This window comes from Rhinoderma darwinii, chromosome 8, assembly GCF_050947455.1.
Source record: "Rhinoderma darwinii isolate aRhiDar2 chromosome 8, aRhiDar2.hap1, whole genome shotgun sequence".
Lineage (NCBI taxonomy): Eukaryota > Metazoa > Chordata > Amphibia > Anura > Rhinodermatidae > Rhinoderma > Rhinoderma darwinii.
In genome coordinates, this window is record NC_134694.1 from 108,681,241 (window position 1) to 108,708,439 (window position 27,199).

Sequence of the window (27,199 nt, forward strand, 5' to 3'; positions counted from 1 at the left end):
AAGAATTGTGGGAGTTGTAGTTTTCTTTTTTTTTAAAGTTTATAAGTTATGACTAGATAGAGATAGATGGACAGACAGACAGATATGAGACCAATTGATAGATAGATAGATATTTTTACCATTAGAGTCGTGAATTTTGAGATAATTAGTGCAGCATTTAGTAGACTTCGCACGCTCTTCTTGCTTCCACTACCTCAGACAACTGCTGCACATGAACACAAATATTTTATACCAAATAATGGTGCTAGTCCATAATAACCGTGGCGTGACCCTAGAGAGCTGTTTTGCCACTATGCATCTATTTATCAATATTTTGCGCCATTTTTTATATATATAGAGGGGTGGCTAGGAGTCACATTATTGCAATGTTGGACAACGGCAGGTTACATGCGTCACACTTGTGTTCACCTTGCAGCTCCGTTGCGTTCTCTTCTATTTGTATCGTACACAATTAAAGAGATTCCATTTACACATTTATGGCAAAACAGTGCAGACCTGGGGGAATAGTAAAGCCCAGTTGTCAATTTATTCATACATTTCCAGGAGGAATAACAGAGGAGTGGCACAATGCAGAGTTCTAAGAAAAGATGCTCCAGAATTGAGAATGTCAGGAGAGCTGATGGATCCTCTCTAAGGTAGACCATCAATTTGTGATCAGTGGGGGTCAGCAGAATGAAGATCGAGTGGCACAGCGCCTTCACTATAGCACCCGACACACTGCCGATCATGTACATGTGACCAATACTGCAGCTCGGATTCATTCAAATCAATAGGGCGGAGTCGTGGTAGCAGACGCAGTCACAAGACACAACCGGCACTGTGTTGGGTATTGTAGAGTGAAGGGTCCATGGGGCTTGCTCCCCCCCAAGAAGAGCAAATAGGAAACACTGAACTACAAGCCCCCCTCAGATCACACTTTCAGACATATCCGCTTTTCCCAGTGTCTAACGTCACTCACAATTCCCCTGTCCATATAACCTATTGAGACATATTGATGTCATAGAGGGGGTCCCCACTATGGGGAACCCCTCTATGAGCCAGAATGCTCTGGCAAACTTGGTCTGCCCTTGTTTCTGAATGGCTGCCATGTAGTACTAAATTTTCCCTGCAGAGGTCGCTACAGATGTCTGGCTGACCTCGGCTTTCCCTGGAAAAAATCTAATTTTCCCATTCTGGAACCTTAAGAGCTTAATTTGTCCATCTTTGTTATCACCCAGCTTTCTTAAAAGAAGATACAACATACACAGGGCAGAATAGAATGGGGAAAATTTAAAGGCCCTATTCACACAGAGTATTTTGACAAGTTTTTTGACATGGAGACCGCGCCGCAAAACTCGTCAAAAATGGCCCGAAAATGGCTCCCATTGATTTCAATGGGAGGCGGAGGCGTCTTTTTCTAGTGAGCAGTAAAACCGTCTCGCGTGAGAAAGAAGGGACAAGCCCTATCTTTGGGTGTTTACGCCTCTGACCTCCCATTGACTTCAATGGGAGGCAGAGAAAGCGTATTTTGCGGCGTTTTATGCCCGCGGTGCTCAATGGCCGTGGGCAAAAAACGCTGCGAAAATCGGCGTGCAGGGAGAGGAAAATCTGCCTCAAACTTCCAAACGGAATTTTGAGGCAGAAATTCCGCCTGCAAAAAACTCAGTGTGAAGATGTGGCACCTTGTTTTTGCCGCAAATCTTTTTCGACACATTTCGTCAGCCGTACTGACGGCTCGGCTGAGAGCGCGTCCTGTGTGTTCATAACTTAGATGTCATCGATATTAGGTGGATCCTGTGTTAGAGACACACAGGACACACTCTCAGCCAAGCTGTCAGTTCAGCTGAACTGACGGAATAAAGACTGAGAGAGAACGATACAGCTTCTATGTATACAGGAACATAGTTGTATTCCCAAAAGATTTTTTAATAAAAGTAACTTTGAAAGTGGCTTAAAAACACAAAACACAAATTTAATAATCATATTTAAAAAAAGCTTCTTTCCATAGGTGTACATAGACAAAAAGTATCTGCTTTCCATGGTTTTTTTCTTGAGTGTGTTGCTGGTTTCATGCAGTAGGGGGCAGTTGTGTTTCGCACAGGACGCTTCATATACAGCAGCCCTTCTGTTTTGTTTTATTTCCGGCTTTTCCAGGACTGTATCTCCAGCAGAGGATTTACTTGCTGTTTACTGACTTGAATCCCCAAGTGTAGGAGAAGTAGTTGTTTCTACTCTCCACACTGCAAGGACTCTCAGGTATGTTCTGCATCACCCTTATATCATGGGTCTGTATAGAATTCAGTTTTTAACCCCTTAGATACACTTAGATTTCGGCTATACACCCTTTCATTCGGCTATAGGTTATGTCTACACTGACTAATCATGTTCCCACTGCAATAATAAAATGGAGAGAAACAAGTTTAATAGTAAATGTAAAGTACAACCCCTATGGCCCATGTGGGGGGCGGGGCAGTTCATGCTGACCCTTGTTCATCTTCTCTTGTGTCACCAAAAACGCCACAACCCCAGGCTGGGCTCCCCCTTCCACAAACACCACAACCCCAGGCTGGGCTCCCCCTTCCAAAAACACCACAACCCAAGGCCGGGCTCCCCCTTCCAAAAACACCACAACCCCAGGCCGGGCTACCCCTTCCAAAAACACCCCAACCCCAAGCTGGGCTCCCCCTTCCAAAAACACCACAACCCCAGGCCGGGCTCCCCCTTCCAAAAACACCACAACCCCAGGCCGGGCTCCCCCTTCCAAAAACACCACAACCCCAGGCCGGGCTACCCCTTCCAAAAACACCACAACCCCAGGCCGGGCTCCCCCTTCCAAAAACACCACAACCCCAGGCCGGGCTCCCCCTTCCAAAATCACCACAACCCCAGGATGGGCTCCCCCTTCCAAAAACACTACAACCCCAGCAATCAAAAGAGGGATGACCTTAAGCGATCACAATGGTCATGCCTCCGTTCTTTACTACTAGGGATCGTGAAAGGGTTGTGGTGAACATTTCATGAGATGTTTGTGGCAGTACAAACTGGGAGAGTTTGCATTTCGATTTTTGCTCTGAGGTACCCTTCCTATGAAATTAACCACCAATGGGTCCCTTTGGGTTTTGTGTAGATAGGTCACCTTCCTATCTTCACTGATGAGTTCTGCAGGATTACTTCCTCTTACCCAAACCATAAACCACTTTAATTTGTCATGATTCCCCGTGTGACCCTGATGGTGACACTAAGCACATGAAGAATACCGCCTCAAATATCCGGCATCCGCTTATCTCCGTGCTTTTGCAGGAATCCGGGAGCTAGCTTTTGGATTACATTGGCCATAAATCTTCTTGTTAGAAGACTCACCCAATTCATGGTGGCCCATAAACATGAGATTACTAGCAGGTCCAATGAAAATTGGCTGGATCTTCCAACAAATATCTAGCTTCTTTTGTCCTATAATCTGACTATACATATTAGTATTTGTATGCGGATCCCTCCAATTTCAAGGAGCCCCATCTAGAGAAACGAGGATCGGGTAGGTTGGATTTTAACCTCTCTGATCCACTGTTTCTCACAGATAAGCGGCACCAGAGGTGCCTGGCAGCTGTTTATCTTCTCACCTTGTTAACATAACATGCTTGGTTGGCTGAACTAAACATACGTGTTTTAGTGGGTGATCATCGAGAAATTGTTTGGCCAACAGATATTTTATGTGTATGGACAACTTTACTAGTAACAATAGGGGGCATCAGGAGAGATATGCACATGCAGGGGCCGACATAGACAGCAGAGGGCGCCTGTGCACACAGTATATGGGCCCCCTGCTCTCGAATCATAGGGTATCCCCCTTATCAGAGGGTATCTCCCGTATCAGAGGGTATCTCCCTTTTGTCTCTCCAAAAATCCACTAACAATTGTAAAGTATTAAATGCATTAGCTCAGTCCCTTCCATGCAATCTACTAGACAGTAGGGTGCTGTGAGGTGCTTTAAAGGGAATGTGTCATCAGGAAATTACCTATTTGTTTAAATCAAGTTTTTATGTTAAACATATTTTTTAAGCTTTTTTTTTAGGTGACTTTTTATTTATTTTCTACGTCATTATCTACATTAAAAAATAGCCCTAAAATCTTGCAGTTCTCACTCTGGCCACTGAGCCTCACAATAGACTGATCCTTCCTGTTCTGTAGTGATCACTTCTCAGCAGTCATCTCATTATCATCACAGGCAGGATTACACTGACGGGTAACACCTCTATATAGATAACACAGGATCTACAATTGACAATAAGTGATGGTCACAGCTCTCCTCCTCCCCGTTTCTGCCCAATGACCTCTGCACATGTTACTGAGCATGCCCACAACATTCTCCCATAGACGTCAATGGGCCAACTCCAGATTATTGTTTCCTATGGTCCATATATCGAAATGCTTTTAACAGCAGTTCAGGCAAGATGGCTGCCCCCATAATCATGTACAGAAAATAGAATACTCTGTAATCAAATAATGAAAAACAGATTAGAAGAAAAGATTTTGATTTACTATCTTGTTTTTATTAGGAAAAAATATATAGGTGATACATTCCCTTTAAGGACAGCAGAGGGCCCCCTTATCTGCTGGGTCCCTATGCAGGTGCACAGATTGCACATATGGTATGTCCATTCCTGACGACCTGTGCGGCCGCCTCTCCACTTCCTGGAAGCAGCTGCTGCCGGTTGCCTTGGCTTGCAGAATGGGGATCAGGGGACACGTTTACGAACATCGTTTGGCGTAGGCACCGGAAAGCTCCCATCGCCAAACTTATCCATAGTTTCTCATAGGGTGTGTGGATATACCTTTTTTTTTTTCGCTGTATAGAATAGTGTACTAGATGACATTATTATATAATGGGGGAATACAGTAAAAAAAAAATAGCAGGCTCCGACATAATGCGGAAAACCTGTTTAAAGAGCTTTTTCTCAAATATAACAAAAATCCCCATCAACTTTGCATGTAATGCTACACAATGTATTCCTATAGTCTGCAAATGTTGACCGATTTATTGGTGGCACTATATGCCGCTGACATTATAATTCGGGATGTGTGTGGTTGCGCCATTATGTTTTTTGTGACCTATAATTCTATAGATAGGAAATGAATTGTTTGTTGATACTCTTACTATAATGACGTGTAACTTTTATCAGGCAGGATGTGGACTTCTATTCTACCCCTGTGTGTGATCATCCTGACTGTCGACAGTGCCAACATTGGTTGGTATCAACCTGAGCAGGTGCACCTCTCATATACAGGTAAGCATTTTTGGGACTTCTGAAGGGCGCTTTCTTCTCGCTAAAACAGGTGTTTTTAGTAACTAGTCTGAGGCTGGGTTCACACGACCATGTTACGTCCGTAAAGTACGGAACGTATTTCGGCCGGAAGACCCGGACCGAACACACTGCAGGGGGCCGGGCTCCTAGCATCATAGTGATGTACGATGCTAGGAGTCCCTGCCTCGCTGCAGGACAACTGTCCCGTACTGTAATCATGATTACAGTACGGGACAGTAGTTCCACGCAGAGGCAGGGACTCCTAGCGTCGTCGCATCACTATGATGCTAGGAGCCCGGCCCCCTGCAGTGTGTTCGGTCCGGGTCTTCCGGCCGAAATACGTTCCGTACATTACGGACGTAACATGGTCGTGTGAACCCAGCCTTATAGTAATCTTATTGCCATTTTCAGGACACTTCATTCTGATCTAAGTCGTTCTGTTCAATGGAAATATTGTTCCTTTACATGGGCGCAAATTCAAATTCTTATACGACATTAGCTGGTTAATGACTACTATCCCAGAAAATGTTGAAGTTTACTAATTATTTTAGCACCATCATAATTGAAAGGGGCCCATGCAGTGTGGACCATAAAAGGATTATCCAGTTTAGAAAACCCATTTCACATACCCTAGTAGGGAATTCTCAGTTAATAGAGGGGGCTCCTCTGTTCAGGATCCTCATCTCTTGGTCAGAGCAGAGATCGATTACAAAGAGCGTCTCCTGCTCTGGGAAACCTGTCCTGTCCTGCTTTTCACAGACAACCCATTGATATTAATGGACACTGTGTAATGCTTAGTTTCCCCTGTGGTGGTGCTGCAGGAAAATGGAACACTTACTGACAGGTTTCTCCATAGATCACAGCTGATCACTTAGGGTCCCAGCAGGGTGACACTTTGCGATCTGTTTATTAAACTCGGGACCATTCTAACTAGTAGGAATTGTCCAAACGGAGAGCCTCTTTAATGTCCTGCTCTATGTTTGTTAGCTACAATATGACCGCAAGACTGGACATCACATTATTCGCAAAAACCATATAAGCTCCATCAGTGTTGGACATTCAAGTGGACATGGTCCTGTTCTGTATATCTGGAGGACGGACGCTCAGAATAATTTCCTCTGGTGGGAACCATGTATCCCAATAATGGGCCCACGAGAAGAAATTATTCTGAGGGCCCAAAATGCTGCTATACAGAACAAGAGCATTTCCCCTTTTAGTTGTCATATAATCAATAAGGACTAAAGGGGGTTTTACACTGGACGATTATCGGGCAGACGAGCGTTCATAGAACACTCGTTCCCGATAATTACGCTGTGTAAACAGGGCAGCGATCAGCAGATGAACAAGCAAACGCTCAATCATCTGCTGATCGTATCGTTTTAAAAAACTGAAATATTATTGTTGTCGGCAGCACATCTTCCTGTGTAAACAGGGAGACGCGCTGCCGATATGATAATAATGTATGAGGACGAGTGATCTTAGAAATGACCGCTCGTCCCCATCCCTAGCTCCGTGTGACAGGAGCAAACGAGCGCCGATCAACGGTGTCTCATTGATCGGCGCTCGCTGCACCGGCCGATTATCGGCCGCTGTAATAGGCCCTTTAAAGGGTATTTGTTAATTATGTCAAAAAGTGATTGACCCTAAAGACAATTGATCTAAACCAAAGTCAGCCCTATCATATATATATGTTAGAACCTGGATACAATAGAGTGTCCTCAGCTTTTGTGGTCGGCCAGTCCGACCCTGAAACCCTTGTATCTACCTAGTGTTTAAAAACATTTCTATAGAGAAGTTACATTTTTTTTTTTTTCATCAGGACGTCCAGCAACTATGACTGTGACATGGACTACCTTCAACTGGACCCCGTCTGTAGTAGAATTCAACCCTCTGCCGGGACCTCCTTCCTTCAATACTACTGCTTATGGCAGTGCCACCGTCTTTGTGGATGGAGGACCAAAACATAGAAAGATGTTCATCCATCGGGTTACTCTGGAGAATCTAAATCCGGGTCAGAAATATGGTAGGAAAAATCGAGGCTACGATAAAGTCATCATTTGTTGTTTTAGTCATACTTTTTATCAACCATGCATCAGGTGGCTGTTTGTAGCTTTTTTTTTAATGTATGTTTTATGCATTTCGTTCTCTCAACTCAGTGACTTCAAAGACAAATTCAGCTCCGCGACATCTGTACATTGGGATTATAATCTTTAGTGTTGTAGGCTTAAACTGAGCAAGACAAGCTGTTCTCCTCCTCAGTTCCTCCTTGCCTTTTACTAATCTGTAATCTTTTTATAGTATTCATTTGCACTGTTTTTGTGGCATTTTTTATTGTGTAAAATCTCAGCATACAGATGTCAGTTCTTTATTGTCGTTGACCTACAAGTCCCATTGCCCCCACATCACAAGTGATATGTATTGCTAAGCCAATTTTAGCTGCTGGTATTGGTAGCCATCCTTAGACCTCCTGTTGCAGCCAGTCTGAGAGGTATGCTTGGAGTTATTACTTTTATGGACCTTCTGTGGCTGGCACTTATAGGGGCATCTGGGGCTTGCACATTTTTATGCGGCATCAGTGGCTGGCACACTTATGGGGGCATTTGTGACTGTGGCTTTCTTCTATGCAAGAACTTGTGGCCATTCAAAAAGTGGCATATGAAAAATATTCCACTGTATGCATCACATATATCTATGGTGGACTTCATGCTACAAGGGGGAGGGGGTTTCAGAAGCCGGATCTGTGTTGATCAGCTGATCACTGGAAAGCAAAACGCTTACCATGGTAAGACAACCTCTTTAAAAAAAAAATAATAATAATAGTGGTTAGTACTCCATGCTCTGACTTCCTGGTCAGCTTGTGGTGGGCTTGTGCTTGTTCACAGCAGCCAATCTGAAAAAGCCGAGCTGCAGTGTAAAATATGGGCAGCAGTCTCTGACTCTAATGAGATAGGTGGTGGATTTCAGGCTATCCTGTAGACACTGTACAAACTTACATATGATTGTTATGATCCGAACTGGACAAGGTCAATGTTTTATTTTACATTCATCCCAATTGTCCATGTTCCGTTCTCATGTTCACAATTCTCGTTTCTCAGTTTATCATTGCGGCAGTTCCCTTGGTTGGAGCCCTCGGTTCTACTTCCGTGTACTTCAGGTTGGCTCATCATGGGGACCACGCTTGGCCGTGTTTGGAGATATGGGAAATGACAATGCTCAGTCCTTATCAAGGCTCCAGAAGGAAGCACAAATGGAAATGTATGATGCTATACTCCATGTTGGTAAGTACTGGGATTTTTAGCCCTAAGCTTTATTTTGGAGCTACTTTTTACGAATCAGGTAATTGCATAAATAGAAATTTCCCATTTTAATGTTATTATCAGAATGGCGTCCTTTAGCTGGGGTGTTGTGAATATACTCAGGGCACCTGTGTTAATGTCCGAATCCCTATTGTACCTGGCTCTTTAGGTGTCCATATACCTGGGATAGCTGTCGATCAGACAGCTATTCCTCCCGATCCGTTAGACATGCATGCTCGGCCATGTGCATGTGTACTCAATGGGGAGAGGGGAATAAACCACTGCTCGACACCTTTGGCAGAAGCTTATCTTCCGTGAAAGCAAAGGATCGGGCATATTAAAATATAACATGCCCGATCATCTGCCATCGGAAGAGAGTCGGGACGCCCTTATACACATATAGGTTCGGCGAACCCTAGTTTAATGGGTATGGGCACCTTTGGTCACAGATTACAGTCTGCCATAAACAGCAGAGGTGTATTCAGCCATGTATCCACAATATGATCAGGATCCAGAGAGGAATCATGACCATGGATAGAACAGAATCATAACAGCGGAGAAAAACTCTGTTGTGAACATAATGAGGATATTGCCCGTAATAGCCAATCAGTTTGTGTATTAGAGGAATTTCCAAAAAAATCGCAGAATACCTTACAGCGTTCATTTAATGATTCAACAATATGTGAAATCTTCCGCCCTGGTCCTCCGCTGTCCATACCTGTAAAAAAAAAAAAATCCCATGTAAATAATGTGGCTGCAAGTAATGTGTCAGCCATAGTGACGTCACATACTGTGGTCACGTGATCTTGTCATGTGACCAGTGGCTCTAGCGCTGCACATGTGGCTCACTATGGATAACTTGATACTTGTGGATCCCCGGTTCGGACATTGGGGGACCGTGGCTGGATTTGTAACCCCTCCAGTTTTGTGAGTTAAAGTCATTAAAAGAAAACTGTAAAGTTTTGCGTGAAAAAAATATTTTCCTGGGCGGGAATGGAGTGGTTGTTGATGGGGTTGTCTCATGATGAAAACCTCTGTACATCTGTCCATCTGTCCTATTAGGCCATAGGGATGTCATAGGGGGGTTCACCACTTCGGACCCTCCTCTATGAGCCAGAATGGAGAGTCGCTCTGTGAGAGTAGTCCCTGCTTTGGTGGACCCGGCCTGTCCATGCTTTACAAGGATGGACAATCATTTGAATGGCCGCCATGAGGTGCTACATTTCCCCTGTAGGGGTCGCTGCAGGAGAAATGTCTCTCCAGCCACGGAGAGCTGCAGCGATCATCAGCTTCTATCAAGAAGGGGTTGTGTTTATGTCCCTTTGGCACACATGTGGTTGGCATATCTCTGCTTCAGCTGGGGCATACGTGATGTGAACTAAGCCCTAGACTTATGTATTCAGGAGACTAAAGTCTTTTTTTGTTTCTATTTTTTGCAGGTGATTTTGCTTATGATATGGATGAGGTAAATGACCTTTAAGTCCTGCTGACATGTCTGATTTCATATTAGGTCTGGGATTGATGCGCAGTTGGGGGTTTTCAGTGCAGCGATAAGATGTGACATTTAGTGTAGTTAAGTGGTATTATATGATTAGAAAATCATGGCTGCTTTCTTCCAAAAACAGCGCCACTCTTGTCCATGGGTTGTGTCTGGTACTGCAGCTCATCGTCATTCAAATGATTCCTCTGTGAACAGTCTGGAGATTAGTATGATACATTAAAGTTACACTGATACATTGTAGCAAAGTATCAGGACAGGAAAGAGAACTGTGCTGCCGATCACAGAGCAGTGCCAGGACTGGATACAAGTGTAGCAAACCCTCAGCTGTAAGAAGTAATACGTCTCTGGACAGAATTTGGCGCTGAAAATTACTGGCCGATGTATTGTCGGTAGTAACAATCCCTAGACCAAGCCTCCTACTCCCCTCCTTTGTGGGTTGTCATTTGCAGAACGATCCTTCGTGGTTGCACGAGTGACCCAGACACATTCAACTACTTTCGATACCCGGATAAAAATTTCCAAAAAGGCAGACCAGTTTTTTTCAGACGATTATTGTCGGACATCGGGCGGTTGTATTGCTTGTTCGCTTAATTTTCTAACAAATAATCATTCGTTATGGTCAAAATCGTCCACTTTGATCAACTTTCGTCTAATATGTATGGCCACCTCGAGACATAGGGGATCATTTTTATCTGCTTGTTATATTAAGGTTAAATCCCCACCTTCCTTTTCTTCCAGGATGACGCTCAAGTAGGTGATGAATTTATGCGTCAGATTGAATCGGTGGCAGCTTATGTTCCCTACATGACATGTCCTGGAAACCACGAAGAGGCATAGTGAGTTATTGGCTGAAACCAGGGGCATAACGTGAAGCTCGTGGACCGAAATGCAAAATGTGTAACAGGCCCAGACCTATCATGTCCCGTATTTACAATACTGGTGTCTTCTTATGTGGCACCAGGGTCGAGTTAAGGACAAACTTTAGGGTATGTTCACACGTAGTCAACAAAAATGTCTGAAAATCCAGAGCTGTTTTCAAGGGAAAACAGACCCTGCTTTTCAGACGTTTTTTTACCAACTCGCATTTTTCGCGGCGTTTTCACGCCGTTTTCGCTGCGTTTTTTACGTCCGTTTTTGGAGCTGTTTTCATTGGAGTCTATGAGAAAACAGCTCCAAAAACGTCCAAAGAAGTGTCCTGCACTTCTTTTTACGAGGCGTAATTTTACGCGTCGTAATTGCCGTACGACGCGTAAAATTACGCGTCGTGTGGACAATACAGCGTTCTACCCATAGAAAGTAATGGGCAGATGTTTGACGACGTATTTGAGACGTATTTCCAGACGTAAAACGAGGCAAAATACGCCTCGTATACGTCTGAAATTTGGCCGTGTGAACATACCCTTAAAGTGAATCTTCACCTATGAACACTTTGTTGTTTTTAGATCCAACATTCAGCGCTGATTAATTTTTTTACATATCTTTATAGCGGTCGGAGCACCGTTTTTCTGATACGGAGCTCCAAATCACAAGTAGGGGGCGCTTACTGCATACGGTTATATTATCAAGTTATATCAATGTATAAGTAGTATGCAATAAGCTCCTAGGCTCCCCCTAGTGGTGGCGGCAGGCTGATAGAATTTATTATTGAACTCTATGACTAGCAGGGGATTTGGAGCACCTGCTGCTATAAAATTGTGTTAAAAATGAATCTGCATGTTTCGTTTTCCCATTATTCCAACAGCGCTATGACCATTGCACGGTTGCCACCCTGAAAAGTATCTCCCATGTGGCTCTACCTTTATTCTTGCTATACATGTGCAGCCATTTTACATTTGGATGAGATTTTGTATGAATTCCAATGCTATTATATTGGCCTTCTATGTGTCCCTGAAGACTATGATAGTATCAAACGCTACATCCCTCTCTCTCTCCACTTTTGTGTTTTAGTAACTTCTCCAATTACCGAAACAGATTTTCCATGCCAGGAAATACAGAAGGCCTCTGGTACAGGTGAGCTGACAATTGTTGCGCTGCCACATACTATTCATGGTGGGATATGAGAAATTAAATATGAATATGTTGTCTCAACAGCTGGGATCTGGGACCTGCTCATATTATCTCCTTCTCCACCGAGGTGTATTTCTACCCGAAATATGGGCAAGAGCTGGTGGCAGAACAATATTATTGGCTGCAGAAAGATCTTCAGGTCAGTTACAAGGTTTTTTTTTCAATAAAGGGGTTATCCAAGATTTTAAAATTGATTGCCTATCAATATTAGATCGGTGGGTGTCAGACTCTCGTCAACCCCGCCGATCAGTTGATTGAAGGAGCCACGGCGCTCGTGCGATCGCTGCAGCCTCATCGGTTTGATTCTGGTTCGTACTTGCATGCGCCGTTACTTTAGCAGAGGACAGGTCCTCCAGGGCAAGAGACGCTCTTTGTAGCCGTTTTCCACACTGGCCAAGAGATGAGGACCCCCCTCTGTTAACTCTGAATTCCCTAATAGGGTGTATGGAAATGGGTTTGCTAAACTGGACAACCGTTTTAATGATTTGATCCAAGTTCTTCCATAGATTTGTATTGTTTACAGGAGGCCACCAGCCAGGCTCATCGTTCTGAGCGGCCATGGATCATCACAATGGCTCACCGTCCCATGTACTGTACCAACTTCGATAGTGATGACTGTGCCCAACATGACAGCACGGTAAGGACAACCTATAAAGAAACTTGCAAGGGAAGCAGTTCTTTAAAGGAACTAAAGACCCCTTTACACGGGCCAATGATCGGGCAAACGAGCGTTCATATGAACGCTCATAGCGCCGTGTGAAAGGAGCAAACGAGCACCGATCAACGAGCTGCCTTGTTGATCTGCGCTCGTTTTCACGGCCCATATCACGCCGAGTAAGAGAACCTTAAGAAAAAGATTTCAAGGAGAATAATGAAATGTTTGCCTCCACCCACATTAAGCTTTTTATGAGATTAGCGTTCGCTGCAGGGTAAATGTAGTATAAAAGGAAACAAAGTTCCAAGTTTATTCCAATGATTTAAAAGTTCAAGTGCAAGGGGGTAGTAGCAGCAGCCACCTACGCGTTTCGGACAACGCTTCTGTCCATATTCATGGCTCATGAATAAGGACAGATGAATTGTCCGAAACGCGTAGGCTGCTGCTGCTACCACCCCCTTGCACTTGAACTTTAAAATCATTGGAATAAACTTGGAACTTTGTTTCCTTTTACAACTTTCTACGAGCGCTGGATCATTTCCTCTGTTTTTTCCTGTTGCTTTGCCGTGTGCCGTCACGCAGGATCAGATCGCAGTCTGGATTGAGACAACTAGTGGGTGAGCTGGAGGATTCCTCTCTATTTCTCGAAATGTAGTATAAGGCTAGGACTATACGGCGACTCTGGTCGCACGACATGAAGATCGCAATGTCATAATGAAACATCGCAAGTGATAATTGTGAATGTGGACGTGAAACGACAGTCGCAAAAAAAAAAAAACCTGCTGGATTTGTGGTTGCAGATCGGCGTTCGCACGCAACTTAACCTGCATAGACCTAAATGTAAGTTGTATGCGACTGACACTCATTTGCATCATATGCGCAATTATACTTTTTTTGGTTGTCTTTTGAGAGTCGCAATTCCAAAATCGCATGCGACTCGTGATCACAAGTTGCAGACAAATAGCAAAAATAATTATTTTGCCTAGCAATTTGATATCGCGCAACCAAAGGCTTTTCAAATGAATGGCTATGTAATACATGGATCGGCCGGGTCGAGTGATGCTCTGTGTTTGGGGCCAACCGCTATTACGCCCCTGTGCCCTAATAGGGCATAAGGAAAAGGGTTGTCTCGATGAGATTCTTGGCCCAACCACTGCACTGGACAGCGTACATCCATCTTTCTTCATTTCTCTGCCGTGTCCCTTGGGTTTGAATGTTATAGGCATCTTTTCTCCATACGTTTTGGGGATTGGGTTTGCATTGTGCTCTTCAGCTAGATGTTCTAGGATGAAGAATGAGATCGATGTCTCACATCTCTTTGACTCATATACTAATTTCTTATATTCGATGTTCTGCAGATAAGAACTGGATTACCGGGTGGACAGTACGCTCTGGAGGAATTGTTCTATAAATATGGTATAGTGATAAATATCTCTTCTTACCTATTTTTCCCCATACAATTCTGAATATAATGAGGGCATGCAATCCTTATGTCATGGTTGTTGGGCAGATTTTTATTTCATTGAGTTGTCCATAAAGACATAAAGACACAAGATTCAGAGACTGAAACTGCGTAATGACCGTGACGTAAGTTGTTTGACATCACAGTGGGTTTCAATTAGGTAAGCTACTATGACATCACAAGTGGGTTTTAGACAGAAAAGCTGCTGTGACATCATCAATGTCTTTCTATCAGGTATGCTACTATGACATCATAGTGGATTTTAGTCAGGTAAGCTACTATTACATCATATCACATCGCAAGTGGGTTTCAGTCAGTTAAGTTGTTTGACATCACAGCGGGTCAGGTTAGCTGTTATGACATCACAGTAGGTTTTAGTTAGGTAAGCTACTATGACATCACAAATCACAAGCCAATTACGGTCTGCTGTAGTCACATGTCGATACTAGTGATGTCACAACAGCGAGCCATGACTTCATGCAAACAAATAAATGTAAAAGAAGGGTTGCTCGATTTTAAAGGGATTGTCCTATCAGCAAAACCTCTGCCATATGATCTATTAGAGCATATGGATGTCATAGACGGTGGTCCCCCGCTCAGGACCCCCACTCTATGAGCCAGTGTAACAAGCTTATGCAAATACTTATGCTGAAAATTGTCTCTCTCTCTGGCGGACTCAAGTCATCCATGTACTACATAGATGCCGTTTATCTGAATGGCCGCCATGTAATACTACGTTAGCCCTGCAGTGGCAGCGGCCCACAGATTAGATAATACAACCCAATTAATGTAATTAATTTTTATTGGTCATCTATTTCCAGCACTACTCATGCAAAAATCAAACCATATGTATGTTATACATACTGATCTACATACATATTTTCTAGGGGTAGACTTGGAAATCTGGGCACATGAGCATTCCTATGAGCGGATGTGGCCTGTATACAACTGTACGGTGAGTAGACTACACGTAGGATCATAGAATACTCTGCCATATTACTGTTACCAGAGGTGGACAAACTATATATGCAACCTGTGCAACTGCAAGGAGGCCCAGTGCTACCATACAAAAATTAAACAATAATGGTTTATGTTGTCTATCAGATCACATATTAGGGGCTATGCTCCTTCCTTGCCATGTCTCATAATTAATGTTGTATTGGTACAACACTGGGGCATTTTCTAGAGAGCCATGAATGAGATGGTCCTTGACTAGCACTCCACTGTCAGCTAGCAGTTGGAAGTCAGGGAGTCCACATACTGTTCTTGCACAGGGGTCCCCTGTTGTTTGTGTCCGCAGCTAGGTAAGCTACTGTGATATCACAAGTTTCAGCTGTGACATCACAAGTGTCTCTGTCAAGTAAGCTGCTGTGACAACTCATTGGGTTTTAGTCAGGTAAGCTACTATGACATCACAGTGGGTTTCAGTCCGGTAAGTTGCTATGAAATCACAGTGCGTTTCAGTCCGGTAAGTAGTTATGACATCACAGTGGGTTTTCGTCAGGTTAGCTGGTATGACATCACAGTAGGTTTCAGTTAGGTAAGCTACTATGACATCACAAGTGGGTTTTGGACAGATAAGCTGCTGTGACATCATCAATGTGTTTCTATCAGGTAAGCTACTTTGACATCATAGTGGATTTTAGCCGGGTAAGCTACTATGACATCATATCACATCGCAAGTGGGTTTCAGTCAGTTAAGTTGTTTGACATCACAGTGGGTTTCAGTTAGGTAAGCTACTATGACATCAGAAGTGGGTTTCAGACCGATAAACTGCTTTGACATCAATGTGTTTCCACCAGGTAAGCTGCTTTGAATTCACAGTGGGTTTTAGTCATGTAAGCTTCTGTTCCATCATAAATGTGTTTCGATCAGGTAAGCTGCCATTACAACACAGTGGTTTTATTCACGTAAATTACTATAACATCAAAAGTTGGGTTTCCCTCCAGGTAAATACTGTGACATCACAACAGTTTGTGTCAAGTAATCTATTGTGACATTACAAATGGGCTTCACAGTAGGTTTTAGTTAGGTAAGCTACTATGACATCAGAAGTGGGTTTCAGACAGATAAGCTGCTGTGACATCAACAATGTGTTCCATCAGGTATACTGCTGTGACATCACAGTAGGTTTTGGTCAGGTAAGTGGGTTTCCCGCTAGATAAATACTGTGACATCACAACTGTTTCTGTCTGGTAAGCTGTTGTTATGACACAAATGGGTTTTAGTCAGGTAAGCTGCTGTGACATCACAACTAGTTTTTGTCAGGTAAGATACTGTGAAATCATAAGTGTGACATCACAACTCCTTGTCTGGTCATCTGCATGCCTAGTTTTCGTTAGGTAAGCTCAGGGGCGGACATACCATACATACCATCAAATTAGCAGTTGGAAATCAAGGAGCCCATATGTTCTTGCACAGGGGCGCTCTGCTGTTGGTGTCCGCTCCTGACTTACATTATCTGAACGCTACATACTACACCATCTTTACCAGTTTAGTTCATGAAAAATATTTCACAAGCAAATATTTGTAGACCTGACCCATGAGAGACCCCCGTCACACAGTAATGAGTATGGAGAGACACCGCTATTTGTTCATCTGTGCAAAGATTGCTTATTCAGACCTCTACTCATTGCAGGTTTATAAAGGATCGCCCGAGGCGCCTTACACAAATCCCCTGGCTCCTGTCCACATAACCACAGGATCTGCGGTGAGTGAAACACTGGGGTGACAACAGGTATGGATGTATATAACAATTATTATTGTATGGGCTACAATGCTAAATCCATTTATAATTCATAGATAGATCTAGTAAATCTCCACCTTTTAACACTGTCATTTTTTTGGGTCCAGCCCTGTGCGCTGATTAATTACCAACTCCATTATTCGTATATAAAGCTCCAAATCCCCTGCAAGCGGGCTCGACTGTTTCCTTAACTCCCATAAAATCCATAGAGAGATGTGCACGGCCACCTCTCCATCCATCCTCTGCCTGAAAGCAACGGCCAGCGGCCGCCTCACTAGACAGAACGGGGGTTAAGTGACAGTATAGAGAAGGGAGGAAACCTCCAGCTCACCGGTCCTGCGTCTCCAGATATCTCGCTCGGATTCCCGCGACGGCCGGCGGTGTGTAGTACAGGAAAAAAGGAGAGATGATCCAGCGCTGAATGAAGTTTAAAAAGGAAGAATTGTTCCCAATTTTATTGACAAAATCATTAAAAAAATTAAACAGAGACGCAGTCTCAAGGCAAGGAGTAGTGCGGGTGAATACCCGAGCCTACGCGTTTCGAACACGTGCAGTGTTCTTAATCATGGCAGAAGATGTGTGGGTTAAGTGACACCCGATCTTGAAATAAGTGTGGGTTCCACATTTATCAGACATTCATGGCATATCTCGTGGATATGCCATAAATGTTTAAGGTGCGAATACCCCTTTATATAATAAATTTTTGGTTGTTTGCAGCTGCCATTAGGGGGTGCTTATGAACTTTTTGCATACTACAGTATGTATGCATTAAAGTGTAACTAAACTTTTAAAAAACTTTTGACATGTAATAGTGACATGTCAGAAGTTTTGATCAGTGGGGTCCGAGCACTCAGACCCCCACCGTTCGCTAAAACGAAGCGGCATAAGCGCTCGGGTGAACGCTGCGCTGCTTCGTTTCTGATTGGCTATCCTCGGCTTTACTCACAGCGGTGTACGGGCTCAATAGAAAGTCTATGAGACCGTACAGCGCTTGCTCGGCATTCCGAGGAAAGGCAATCAGAAACCAAGCAGCACAGCGCTCACCCGAGGGCTTCTGCCGCTTCATTTTAGCGAATGGCGGGGGTCTTAGTGCCACAGATCAAAACTTCTGGCATGTCACTATGACATGTCACAAGTTTTTAAAAAGTTTTGTTACCCTTTAAACTCAATAAAATTTAAGTTCCTAAGCTCCCTCTAGTGGTGGCTGTAGGCACACTCAATATTACTATTTCATTATATGGCTGTGTGAAGGGGTTTGGAACTCTTTATCAATAAAATTAAGCTCCAAACCCTATAAAGAAATTCTAAAACATGTACAGGCACAGAAATTTTAGACTTAATGACAATGTTAAAAATTGGACATTCACTTTAAAGTTCTTGGAAACCTCACACAAATAAAAATGGCTTTTAAATATTTTTTTTCTGTCAGGGATGTAAGGAGAGGCTGGATCCTTTCTTTCCATTACATCGGGAATGGAGTGCAGTAAGGATAGAAGATTACGGCTATACACGTATCCACATAGCAAACAAGACCCACATACACATCCAGCAGGTGTCAGACGACAGGGTGAGTGCATGCATCGATCTTACAGTGTGACATATTGGACATATTGGTTGTCTTTTTTAGCATTAATTCATGGCAATTGATTGATGTATTCAATAATAAAAAATCTTTATTCCGCCAATATATGTGGCAGCGCTTACAATATAGTGAATCAGATAAAGGGTATGTCTAGTCTTGCAACCATTTTTTTTATTCATCCAGTGCATCTAACATAAAAAAAAAGCAAATTTACAAATAGTGCTGATAAAAATGTATCCCACCATTTTGTGCCTACAGCTGATATGCAGGCCTATGTGTTTCCACGGTTACAGACTACAAATGAGCTCTGTGTAGTCTGATGCTACAGTCATGTGTTACTCCACTTTTTTGCCCCCTTTTCTTGATAACCTACAGACAGTAGAAGAGGGGGGAGAGGGAAGAGACTAAAACACGATTGCAGGATCAGACTACATAGGGTTTATTTGTGGTCTGTAACCATGGAAACCCATAAGTCTGCATAGGAGTTATATTTACAGAAAGTTGTAGAAAATATTTAATAAAGGCTGTCTCCATGATCCAGAGGATTCCAAAGAACTATTTTATTTTTCTTAAGAAGTTACATTTCTGTTCTGAAATCTGTGCTGTGTTTTCCCTAGGATGGAGAGATAATGGATGAGATATGGCTGGTTAAGGACAAGAGGTGAATGCTCTAAGTCTATATTTCTGGATAAAATTTAACCTCAGATTAATTGTTGGACTCCAACTCCCTGTATCGGTAACTCCAAATCATCTCCAGACCGATGTCCTTCTTTATGTATCTCAGGAATGATCACAAGATGCCTCTGATCCGGCTGCTGATCTCTTCGACTCAATGAGCTGTATAAGGCTTTGTTCACATGTGCGTCAGGGCACTGTTCCGACTGAGCTTTCCATCGGAACGGAGCCCTGACTGACACAAACAGAAACCAGAGGTTTCCATTTCCATCACCATCGATTTCAATGGTGACGGATCCGGTGCCAATGGTTTCCGGTTGTCTCAGTTGTGCAAGGGTTCCGTTGTTTTCACAGAATCAATAGCGTATTTGAAATCTATGGTGATGGAAATGGAAACCTCTGGTTTCTGTTTGTGTCAGTCAGGGCTCCGTTCCAACGGAACGTCGGAACGGGGCCCTGACGCAGGTGTGAACGAAGCCTAAGTTCTACGTTGCACTAAATAATCACAGACACAAAGATAACATAAAGATGCTAATATACTGGTATACGTGGAGCTGACACGTGTTGTGCATTGCTATTGCTTCATAGAGGAAGAAACCTGTTTTCAAACCAATATTCACCATAAAGTTTACAAGTCAGATGATGCTCCCTTGATACTTAAAATCGAACTCCCCCTAGTTCAGTTAGAATGATATAGTCTTGCAGAATCCATGTTTATTTCTCTTCTTACAGCTCTGGGGTGTATTGAACAGGCTGTATGACTCGAGGTTACTTAGCAACCGCTTGACTTCCTGTCTGGGTGACCACCATTATTGTACATGTAGGTACATTTAAAGAAGCGGTCACATGAAGTTCTATCTGCTGTACAGTACGCCCCCTCTCCATGGCTTGTTTTCGGACTCTCACTCTTGTGTAGAGCCCTTAGGGAGGTAGAGTTTAAACATATCATGGAGTACAAACCACTGACACCAGAGGGAAGAGAACGTGAACATTAACATATTTCAATTTTATATGAAGGCCAGTACTCGGATAAATGTTCTAGAATTGTGAATGCAACTTGTGTGGAAATGTTATTAAAGGAAATTTGATATTTAAAATTGATTTATTTTTCACCCCCCCCCCCCTCCACTGTTCACTCTATGGGATGTTAACAAGAATGTTTTGCCCTACGGGTGGAGAATACGATGACCTTGAGAATGGGGGTGCTTGGTGCCCATTCCAAATGGCTGTGGAAGCGTGGTCACACACATTAAATGGGGAGTACCTATTTAGTATTTAATAAATGCTTTTTCTTAAAGGGGTCCCTCTGGTGACTGATTTCCTTTAAATGAATGCGATACAGTAAGTGTTTTGCGGGGAAAAGCCCTTTAGACTTTGTAGTTAAAGGGGTGTTCCCAAAATGATAAATGATCACCTATCCACAGGGTGAGTGACCATTTTATAATCGCTGGGGGTCCCACCGCTGGAACGCACACATTGATCGTGAGAACGAGGGTCCCGAACACGCAGATCCTACTCACTGCTCGGTCGCAGTGAGAAGCTTGAATGGAGCGGCGGTCGGTGGTGGTGGTGGTCGAACAGTGAGGAGGTTCTGGGGGTTCGGGACCCTCGTTCTCACAATCATTGTGCATTCCAGTGGTGGGACCCCCAGCGATCATAAAATGATTGCCTATCTTGTGGTGATCATTTGTGATTTTGGGAATACCCATCTAATCATTTTTAGCTGCTGTATTTTTTATGTACCAGATTGTTTTTTTTTTTAATTCATATTATGCCTGGGGATGAGACCACCATATCACCATTCTCTTATGGAGGCGCAGCAGGGTAACATATTGACCGGTGCCATCATACGTGCCATCAGCACTTCTAGGGTGAGGCTGACGGTGACCAGGACCCAGTATTTACTGGAATATTTTTTTATGCAGATCTGTAGGCGGCAAAATAATTTTTGTATATATGTTGATATTTATTCTTTAAAGGGGTTTCCAGTTTTATGTAAATTTACCTTTATCATTGTATAATTAAAAGTTCTGCAACTTTGTAATAATCTTTTTTTATATGTATCACCATTTTTAAAGACCCTGCTTGCTGTTAGTGAGTGGGAACATTCTGCTTTTCATTCAGAGGCTGTGCGGTAGTGGGCCGCATGGCCAAGAACAACGTGGCAAAATCGGTATGGATTCTGCAACTGAAATTCAGCAGCAAATCCGCAATGTGAGCAGCCTCTGGATGTAAACATGGACGTTTCCATTCACTGACAGCAAGCAGACATTTTGGAAAATAACTAGGAATTGTAACACAAAGTATACTAGAAAGTAACAGAACTTTTCAGTAGGCACTATCACACTTATTAGTTTAGTTATTTATAACCGTGTCTATAGGCTTTGCCAGTAGATACCATAGCAATTCCCAGAATTCCCAACTTTGAATGTTGCTTTTCTTGCCCTCACAAACTATGGCAACTTCTGCCAGAGCCATGTTTTTGAGGACCAAGAATCACACAGGCTCCACTAATATGTCTCCCGTGCTGCAGACAGCTGACAGCAACAACAACCGACCTCCTACAGCTGAGGTAAAAATAAATAAAAATGCGAGATGCAAATACTCTCCCAGCCAATCAGAAGGTTCCGTCCACATGACTGACGTTGGTCTAGTCCACCCAATCAATGAGCTCTAGTTAGCAGAGTGACAGCTGTTCTGACCAATGAAAGCGCGCTTCCGCATTAAGCAGGCGGGCCGCTTACGGCGTACGGCGTTGCTGGGCAGCCGGCGCTGTGGGAGCTAGGAGTCCCCCGGATGTTGAAGCTCGCAGGGTAACATGGCGCCTGGGGCCGGAGGACAGTAAGGAGAGGAAAGTCTGGGTCTAGCTACCGACAGGAAAGGTGAGTGAGACGTTATAAAAAGTACTTTATGCAGGTGGTTGAAGTATTACTTAGCTGATTCTTCCCTTTTTATGCACTGACTTGTGATTTTGTGCGACGTGCGATGTTAATCGCCCGATCTGATCGAGGTTGGATGCCTGCTGTCATTGTGAGGTGTTTGCAAGCTATCTTGGGCGTTGTAACCGTGGGGCAGAAAGGTAACTGGTCCAAATTTCAAGGATTTAGAAATTCCTATTTGAAAATCCAGACTTTTTCTAAAATATAAAAATTTTTTTTTTAAGGAGGGAATAACAATCAATCAGGGTGTTAGTCAGAGAACGATTTAATTTTACCCTGGGAGGAGTGATACCCTTGGCTCACTGGTGCCCCCTATAGACCAGAGCACAGAATACACGGCCTGTTTATACGTGACTGTAGGACACAGCTTTTTATAGGTGGTAGATGTCCGTCCGGGTGACTGTTTTCTTGTCGTGTGACAATTGCGGTCGCAATGCCCTATACGAAATAAATGCGCAATCGAGTTACAAGTGACTATTGCAAGATTGCCCCCCCCCATAGGAAAGGAAGCGGCTGTAATATAACATAGAAGGTGGTTATATAGAGACCCCCCTCTATGATGTCACTATGGAGAGGGGCTGTCCTGGTACGACCTTTTTGAATGACCTCTACGACACGTCGTAAGTCTGAACAGTGGGGGTCTGCCCATTAAAACCCCCACCAACCCTGAGTACCGGCCAATGCCAACCATTAAAGAGAGTGTCCTATTTGGCCATAGAGACCTCATAGAAGTACCCCCTACCTGCACCCGCTCGCTCTAAAGGGCTCTGTCCAACCAATCCTCCTATGAGCTAGTTCACACGGTGCAGATTTAGCATTCACATTTTTATTTTTTAAACTAAAAAAAAAATAAATACATGCAAAATCTACACTGTGTGAACAAGGCCATATACTAAATATCCTCTATAGAATTGCCAGTCATCGGGTTTCTAGTTGTTTCAGAACTACAACCCACATCATTTCCTGGAGGACCACTGTCTTGGGTGGACAACCCCTTTAATGGGGAGCGGATGCATGCGGATGGTCAGTCTTCATTGAAATGAATGAGAGCTATTGACACCAGCCTGCTCTCAGGGTGGGTGGGGGTCTCGCAGCTGGACCCCACTGATCAGACCCTTATGATCGCAGTTACTGTGGATTCTGCTGTGCATCGTGTGTTTATATTGCATTTTTTCCTAGACTTTATTTTCACCTTATCAATGTGGATTGTGATGTTTCTCGTCAGAGTTGGGGGGAGGTTGTGCAGAGACCCTCGTCCTATTATCACTGCTAGCAATGGCTGTTGTTATTATTAGGTCTCCTCTATCTCTCCACAGTCCGGCCTTTTAAATGGAAGCCGCCACGGCGTTAAGGACGAGCTGTCACCTCTCCTGACAGGTCTAATTTTAGCAATTACTTTTATTCCCCAAAAAAATAAACAATTCTGCTACATATTTTCTTAGAGCTGTGCATTGTGCTGATCCTCTGTTATTCCTCCTAGAAATGTATGAATAAATTTAAAACTGGGTGTTAACATTCTCCTTGTCAAAGATGTGTCTCCCTCCTTCAGCATTGATTGGACAGTGTCAGTTTTTGTACAGACACCCCCCAACTGGTAACACTTCTACATTTCTAGGAGGAATAACAGAGGAACGGCACAATGCAGCTTTCTAATAAATTGTTATTTTATGGGGAATACAATTGCTGCTGATCGGTTCCATTATCTGAATTGGTCAGGATCTCGGTGAACCTCAACTTTAAAGGGGTTATCTTCATGAAGATCCCCTCCCCATATTACAGATTAGGGCACATGTATGTCATAGGAGCGTCTCTCGCTCAGGTGGGCGCATCCCATCCATGAATTCCGGGGGCAACGTATGGCCAGTTGCGGTTTAAGGCCCCATGCACGTTACAGATCCGTAATTGCAGATAAAAATACGGAACAATTTCTAGATTTCCCGTAAATATATAGAAATTGTTCCGTATTTTTATCTGCAATTACGGATCTGTAACGTGCGCGGTGTCCGGGCCGTAGAAATGACCCGCACAAATTAGGACGTCCTATTTTTTTTTGAATTTACGGACTGTGCTCCTATTCTTTATAATGGGAACACGGCCCGCAAATGCAGGTGACAGTCCGTGCCCGTAATCCCGGACCGTGCACATGGCTACAGGGGGCCTGACAGCTGATTGCAGGTGGTTTCTAAAGCCGGACCCTCGGTGATCAGAAGACCGCCGCTCTATGAAGTGTCCTCTGTATGATAAAGCTTCTGTATGTGCGTTTTGTTGGGAATTTGCCTGTGGCCGGTCATACATGGCCTCACCTGATAAGACTTGGAGATATGTACAAAGTTCAGTACAAGTGTGAACGCAGCCTGTGAGGGATGTGGTTTAGATTGCAACCTTCAGGACGTGACATTTGGGTCTTCTTTTTTTGTTTTTTCCCGCTTGATGACGACTTTTCAAGATTACGGCCTCAGTGACGTGTCTGTATTTGAAGAAATTGATGTCGTCGTAAATCCATCGCACAGTGAAATCACATAAAAGACTCTGCCCCCCCCCCCCCCACAACGCCATTTATGTCCGTAGGTTGTCTGGTGCTGCAGTCCTCTTCGCTTAAATGCTGCAATACCAGACGCAGCCCATGGACAATGGGGGCGCTGATTCTATCAGAAATAAAGCAATAAATCTGTTACAAATAACTGTCACTTATTTTAAGGTCGTCCTAGACGTTTCTCTCCGTTGTGAAGATTTCACCCTAAAATTTAAAAAAACAATTTCTAGTTAATGGAATTTCTTGAGTAATTTTTTTTTTCCTGACAGGTTGTTAAAAAAAGATTCAGCTGTTGACAGCCAATATGGCCGCCACTACCCCGTACCCCTGAGAAATCGTTTTTTTTTTTTTAAGTGATGTTTCCGTTACCCGATCATCACTGATCTAATCCCATCTTATTAGCCGGCCTCTGCTACGACTTACCGAACCGTGGTTGTCATCAGTCACCGGGGAATAGGACATAATTCCCCTATATTTGCATAGGGGCGTTGTCATGTGGCTCCCAACTCCCAGGATGCCCTGGATAGAGGTAGATATGCACGGCGCCCTCTATGGGCGTGTTCCATCAATCCCGTCCATACAAATCAGCCTTTAGCAGTTATTCTACTCTTAGCGCCCATTCCCATTAGATGAAAGTTCGCTAAACCCACTGATTTTAACGGGTCGTCATGACTATTTAATGTATCCCGGGGTGTATCAACACTCGTGTCGGGGATAAAGCAGGATCGGGAATGTTGGGTTTCAGTATGCCCGATCCTTTGTTGCGGCAGGAGAGAAGCGGCTGTGAGCGTAGCGAGAGTGTGTATGGGGGCGTCTGGAGGAATTGCTGTTGGCCGACCAGTATCTAAAGTGTATGGTCACCCTAAATCCCAGAGAAGCCGTTTAGTATATCTAGTGCAGGTCTGACGGTGCAAGTAACCAGGACAAGGGATAATTCATAAGCCCAGACCTAAATGCCAGCGGGTCTACCGCAAATTTGCTGCGGTTTGCAAAAGTTTTTTTTTGCCTGTGCGGTTTTAAATGGTGAAATAAATTTGTTTCACCAGCAGTTTTTTTATTTTTTTATTTTTTTTCTTCTAATATGGCCAAAAAGTCTTCTGTAAATGCACCCAACATTTCAAGAAAGACAAATATCCTCCGAGTGTGAATAGCTGCAGGTGCCGGGAAGGACTGCGCTTTCACCCAGGACTAATGAAATTGTATTCCCCCGCCCATGTAACACTACATTCTGCTGCACCTCTGTTATGGGCGAGTCCATTGACTGTTATTTCCTCTGTCCTTTCACTCGAGATTCCTATCCTGCCCAGTGACCCTGGACATAGAAGGGTTAAAGCAATAGTCGCTGGTGGGATGTAGGTGTGGCAGCACTGTGATTGGCACAGTGCGGGTGATTTTCGGATTGGGCGCGGTACTGTGACTAGGACAATAAGCCGGGTCTCTTACTTTTATGGTTTGTTATGTGGATCGTCACTTCGACCCCAGTGTTTCCTGTTTTAGCCTGGAATACTCGTCACGTAGGTTTTCTGCACAAGTCGTACGATGGGTTAGTTATCGCATGGCTAGAGTTACGTAATCACTTCCCTTACGTTTTTGCGTGGTACTTAATGCCCCCTATTTTGCAGGTACCGCCAGAGCTGTAGCAGTGGGTGACAGGCGGACACAGGTGGTGCGTTGCACCCGCCTCAAGATGCGCTGCCATCAACCTTCCCTGTGAGGCAAGCTGCGACCTGCTCGAGGAACAAGTGTATCCTCTCCACACCTGTCATTACCTGAGCTCCAGCTTCATACAGCAGGGACGGGGACAATTACAGGCCGCCCGTCCCCAGCTGGTGCGGGACTACAACCCTCAGCATGCCCCTTTTAGGTTGTCTATATTCGGCTGGATTTACGGCAGGCAAAACTCCCTCCCCTCAATCATATGAACATCCAGGGCCGGCCTTAGGGGTGTTGCGAACTGTGCGGTAGCACGGGGCATCCGCTGCCCCTCCTGAAGGGGGCGCCACAGATGACCCGGCTTGTGTAGATTGATTTGTGTGTGGCACTCATTTTTGGTCACTGTATATTGGAATAATTTTTGCATTGTTTTGTGGTATATACATAGTGTGGCACTGTATGGTGGTGGCAGCACTTTATAGCATTAGGTAGTCAACTATATGGAGGTATTCTTTTTCCAGTGTATGGCACCCTTTTGTAGGCACCACACTGTATGGCGCTACGTATTTAGCACTGTAGGGTTATTTATACATTGTATGTCCGTACACCATCTGGAGGGGGCGCCAACGGAAGATAATGCACAAGGCATCGTTCAACGGAAGGCCGGCCCTGTGTGCGTGAAGATAATTCAGCTGTGATGGGAATTGTTCCCATCCTAGTAAAAGTCTGGGGGTGAATATGGTGCCCGCCACTGAAATGTGCCAGGTGCCTGTATGGAAAAGTGACGGAAATCGGTGGCACTTAAAGCGA

The 27,199-nt window shown here is 43.9% G+C and overlaps 2 protein-coding genes across 3 annotated transcripts in view; both read left to right on the plus strand.

Annotated features, from left to right (window-relative positions):
- The first annotated feature begins 86 nt into the window (after positions 1 to 86).
- ACP7 (acid phosphatase 7, tartrate resistant (putative)) lies at positions 87 to 20,361 on the plus strand. Of its 2 annotated transcripts, none has more exons than XM_075836288.1 (16): positions 87 to 635; positions 2,134 to 2,235; positions 5,161 to 5,261; positions 7,099 to 7,302; positions 8,375 to 8,557; positions 10,015 to 10,040; positions 10,815 to 10,912; positions 12,024 to 12,086; positions 12,168 to 12,282; positions 12,667 to 12,780; positions 14,157 to 14,214; positions 15,148 to 15,215; positions 16,900 to 16,971; positions 18,437 to 18,574; positions 19,207 to 19,250; positions 19,997 to 20,361. In XM_075836288.1, exons 3-16 carry the CDS (start codon positions 5,162 to 5,164, stop codon positions 20,010 to 20,012), a joined length of 1,299 nt encoding a protein of 432 aa, XP_075692403.1. In that variant the 5' UTR covers positions 87 to 635; positions 2,134 to 2,235; position 5,161; the 3' UTR covers positions 20,013 to 20,361. The 2 variants fall into 2 exon arrangements, with proteins under 2 accessions (XP_075692403.1, XP_075692402.1); XM_075836287.1 differs by having other exon boundaries at positions 88 to 635; positions 5,157 to 5,261.
- A 1,650-nt stretch (positions 20,362 to 22,011) lies between these two features.
- The window catches only part of PAK4 (p21 (RAC1) activated kinase 4), a 46,366-nt gene continuing 41,178 nt past the window's right edge, over positions 22,012 to 27,199 (plus strand). Inside the window, exon 1 of the mRNA XM_075836290.1 lies at positions 22,012 to 22,146. The gene's annotated coding sequence lies outside the window, so the exon portion shown is untranslated. The remainder of the gene's footprint in view (positions 22,147 to 27,199) is intronic.